At 55.4% G+C, this 3519-nt stretch overlaps 1 protein-coding gene across 1 annotated transcript in view; it reads right to left on the reverse strand.

Annotated features, from left to right (window-relative positions):
- The window catches only part of LOC311227578 (membrane-associated guanylate kinase, WW and PDZ domain-containing protein 3-like), a 75391-nt gene extending 72276 nt beyond the window's left edge, over positions 1-3115 (reverse strand). The window contains 1 exon segment of the mRNA XM_084313298.1: positions 1782-3115. Coding sequence (XP_084169424.1) covers positions 1782-2133 — 352 coding nt within the window. The 5' untranslated portion in view covers positions 2134-3115.
- Positions 3116-3519: the final 404 nt, after the last annotated feature.

Consider the following 3519-nt stretch of genomic DNA (forward strand, 5'->3'; position numbering starts at 1 on the left):
AGACAGACAGACCACACAGGGACGTCGACATGCATTAATTATGACATTGAAGAACGCAGTGCCCCATTAACCCTTTCACTGCCACACGACAGCCGGTTAACCCTTTCACTGACACACGACAGCCGGTTAACCCTTTCACTGAGACACAACAGCCGGTTAACCCTTTCACTGACACACAACAGCCGGTTAACCCTTTCACTGCCACACGACAGAATGTTAAGGGGGCTGCATGACTGCAGCGTCGCACACACACACAACTGACACACAACTGACACACAACTGACAGACAACTGACACACAACTGACACACAACTGACACACAACTGACACACAACTGACACACAGCCCCCCCCCCCACCACACCAGACAGCCCCCTCTCTCTGCCACCCTACAGGAGAACAACAGGGTGCAGCTGTGACAGCGCCCCCTACAGGAGAACAACAGGGTGCAGCTGTGACAGCGCCCCCTACAGGAGAACAACAGGCTGCAGCTGTGACAGCGCCCCCTACAGGAGAACAACAGGGTGCAGCTGTGACAGCGCCCCCTACAGGAGAACAACAGGGTGCAGCTGTGACAGCGCCCCCTACAGGAGAACAACAGGGTGCAGCTGTGACAGCGCCCCCTACAGGAGAACAACAGGGTGCAGCTGTGACAGCGCCCCCTACAGGAGAACAACAGGGTGCAGCTGTGACAGCGCCCCCTACAGGAGAACAACAGGGTGCAGCTGTGACAGCGCCCCCTACAGGAGAACAACAGGGTGCAGCTGTGACAGCGCCCCCTACAGGAGAACAACAGGGTGCAGCTGTGACAGCGCCCCCTACAGGAGAACAACAGGGTGCAGCTGTGACAGCGCCCCCTACAGGAGAACAACAGGGTGCAGCTGTGACAGCGCCCCCTACAGGAGAACAACAGGGTGCAGCTGTGACAGCGCCCCCTACAGGAGAACAACAGGGTCAATCAACGACGAACCCCTCGATCCTAAAGTGTCGTCATGTGCTGTGTATAATAATAATAATAATAATAATAATAATAATAATAATAATAATAATAATAATAATAATAATAATAGCTTCATTTTATATAGCGCCTTTCAAAAGACCCAAGGTCGCTTTACATGGGGGGGGGGGGGGGGGGGGGTAACAAAGTAACAAAGTATGTGTTTTTTGCATAGTGTGTGTGTGTGTGTGTGTGTGTGTGTGTGTGTGTGTGTATAGCACAGTGTGTGTGTGTGTGCGTGTGTGTGTGTGTGTATAGCACAGTGTGTGTGTGTGTATAGCACAGTGTGTGTGTGTGTGTGTGTGTGTGCGTGTATGTGCATAGTGTGTGTGTGTGTGTGTATAGCACAGTGTGTGTGTGTGTATAGCACAGTGTGTGTGTGTGTGTGTGTATGTGTGTGTGTGTGTGTGTGTGTGTGTGTGTGCATAGTGTGTGTGTGTGTGTGTGTGTGTGTGCATAGTGTGTGTGTGCGTGCGTGTGTGTGTGTCTGTGTGTGTGTGCATAGTGTGTGTGTGTGTGTGTGTGTGTGTGTGCATAGTGTGTGTGTGTGTGTATGTGCATAGTGTGTGTGTGTGTGTGTGTGTGTGTGTGTGTGTGTGCATAGTGTGTGTGTGTGTGTATGTGCATAGTGTGTGTGTGTGTGTGTGTGTGTGTGTGTGTGTGGTGTGTGGTGTGTGGTGTGTGTGTGTGTGTGTGTGTGGTGTGTGGTGTGTGGTGTGTGTGTGTGTGTGTGTGTGTGTGTAACGACAGCAGTAACAGTAACACACACTAACAGTAACACACACCTGGCTTCACGCTCTTCAGACGCACCGGCTCCCTGAAGTGCCGGATGACGGCCAGCGTGTCTCGGTGGGTCAGTCCGCTGACCGGGGTGCCGTTCACCTCCAGCAGCACGTCCCCGGCGGCGGGCAGCCTCCCGGCGTGGCACAGCAGCGTCATGCCCCCCCCTCCTCGGCCCCCTCGGGCCCCCCCCCCCTGAGGGCCCAGCAGGTGCGGGAACTCCCCCAGCTCTGCGCCGCCGCCCACCTCCACCCCCACCCCCCCCACCGGGACCCCCGCGGCGGCCCCCCCCCAGGACACCGTGCACTCCTGCACCTTGCCGGACCAGTGCTTCTTCTTCTTCAGAGTTTTGGACATGTTGACGTCTCTGGTGAATATAGAATAATAACAATAATAATAATAAAAAGCCCCAAAACGGTTGTTTTCCTTTAACGCGAGACCGAGACGCGCCGACGGTGAACAGAGAGCATCTCAGACGGGACTCCGGGGTCGTTTATTAATCCATCCTTCTTCTTTCACAACAAAGCCGCGCTGCTCCGCGGGAGGAATAACAATAATAACAATAATAATAATAATAATAATAATCCTTCTTCTTCCACGGTGTGACGATGATCCACGCGTGTAGTCCGTCCAGGGGGGGTGGGGGGGGGGCCTGCGTCAGCTCTGTGTGTCGCAGAGAGGGGGGGGGGGGTGATATAGGGTGGGGGGGGGGGGTCTCAATCCCGCACTTCACGCAGCCGCCCGTGCCATCCTCATCATCATCATCCTCATCATCAGGGAGAAGAAGTCTTCAGCAGAGAGAGAAACACCAGAGAACTTAGTCAGAACAATAACAGATCGGTTCCAAAAGCAACTTAAATCCACCCCGACGTCTTTACGCGCCGCGCGCCTCTCTGTGCCAAGAGCTCCGTGGAGACGGCTCCTCTCAGCGCACCTGTCCGCGCGCCCTGCTCCTCCCCCGGGGCGCCGTCAGCGTCCTGCCCGGCTCCTCCCTGGGTCCCTGGTACCGGAGACAACACGCACCTGGCCCGGCTCCCTGGTACCGGAGACAACACCCACCTGGCCCGGCTCCCTGTCCCTGGTACGGTCGGTACCGGAGACAACACGCACCTGGCCCGGCTCCCTGGTACCGGAGACAACACGCACCTGGCCCGGCTCCCGGCTCCCTGGTACCGGAGACAACACGCACCTGGCCCGGGAAGTGGGTTCTATCTACACGGCTCTCCGTTCCTCGTCCAGCTCAGTGCGCACCGGAGCCGTGCCGTGCCAACCCGGTTCCACCGAATCTACAAGAACTGAGGCGTGTGATGACGATCCTCCCGATCACGCGATACTCGATGATAATAATAATAACTTTCTGATCGTTTCTTTACTGTGTTGTTGATTTCCTGACTGCAGCCTGCAGGGCTCCTCCTCCAATCCGGAGAGAGAGAGAGAGGGGGGGTGATGACGCGCCACCACCGCGAATGGACCAATGGGTGAATAGTACGGGGGCGGGTCCTCGGCGCGTAATCTGGTCCAATCGGGAGGTGCTCGTTTGTTTGACTCTCCCCGGCTTGTCGGCCGGGCGGGGGTCCAGGTCCTTCCGGCTGTGTGGAGACAGGGCTCCCTCTAGTGGCCGACAGGAAGAGATGCAGCTACATGTTGTAAACACAACTGTGGAGCCAGGGATAGAATTAACTTTTGACACTTAGTTTATACACTTTTTAACACTATACCATATTTCTATTTATTTATTTATTA

Source organism: Notolepis coatsorum (genome assembly GCF_963971535.1).
Source record: "Notolepis coatsorum genome assembly, chromosome: 4".
Classification (NCBI taxonomy): Eukaryota; Metazoa; Chordata; class Actinopteri; order Aulopiformes; family Paralepididae; genus Notolepis; species Notolepis coatsorum.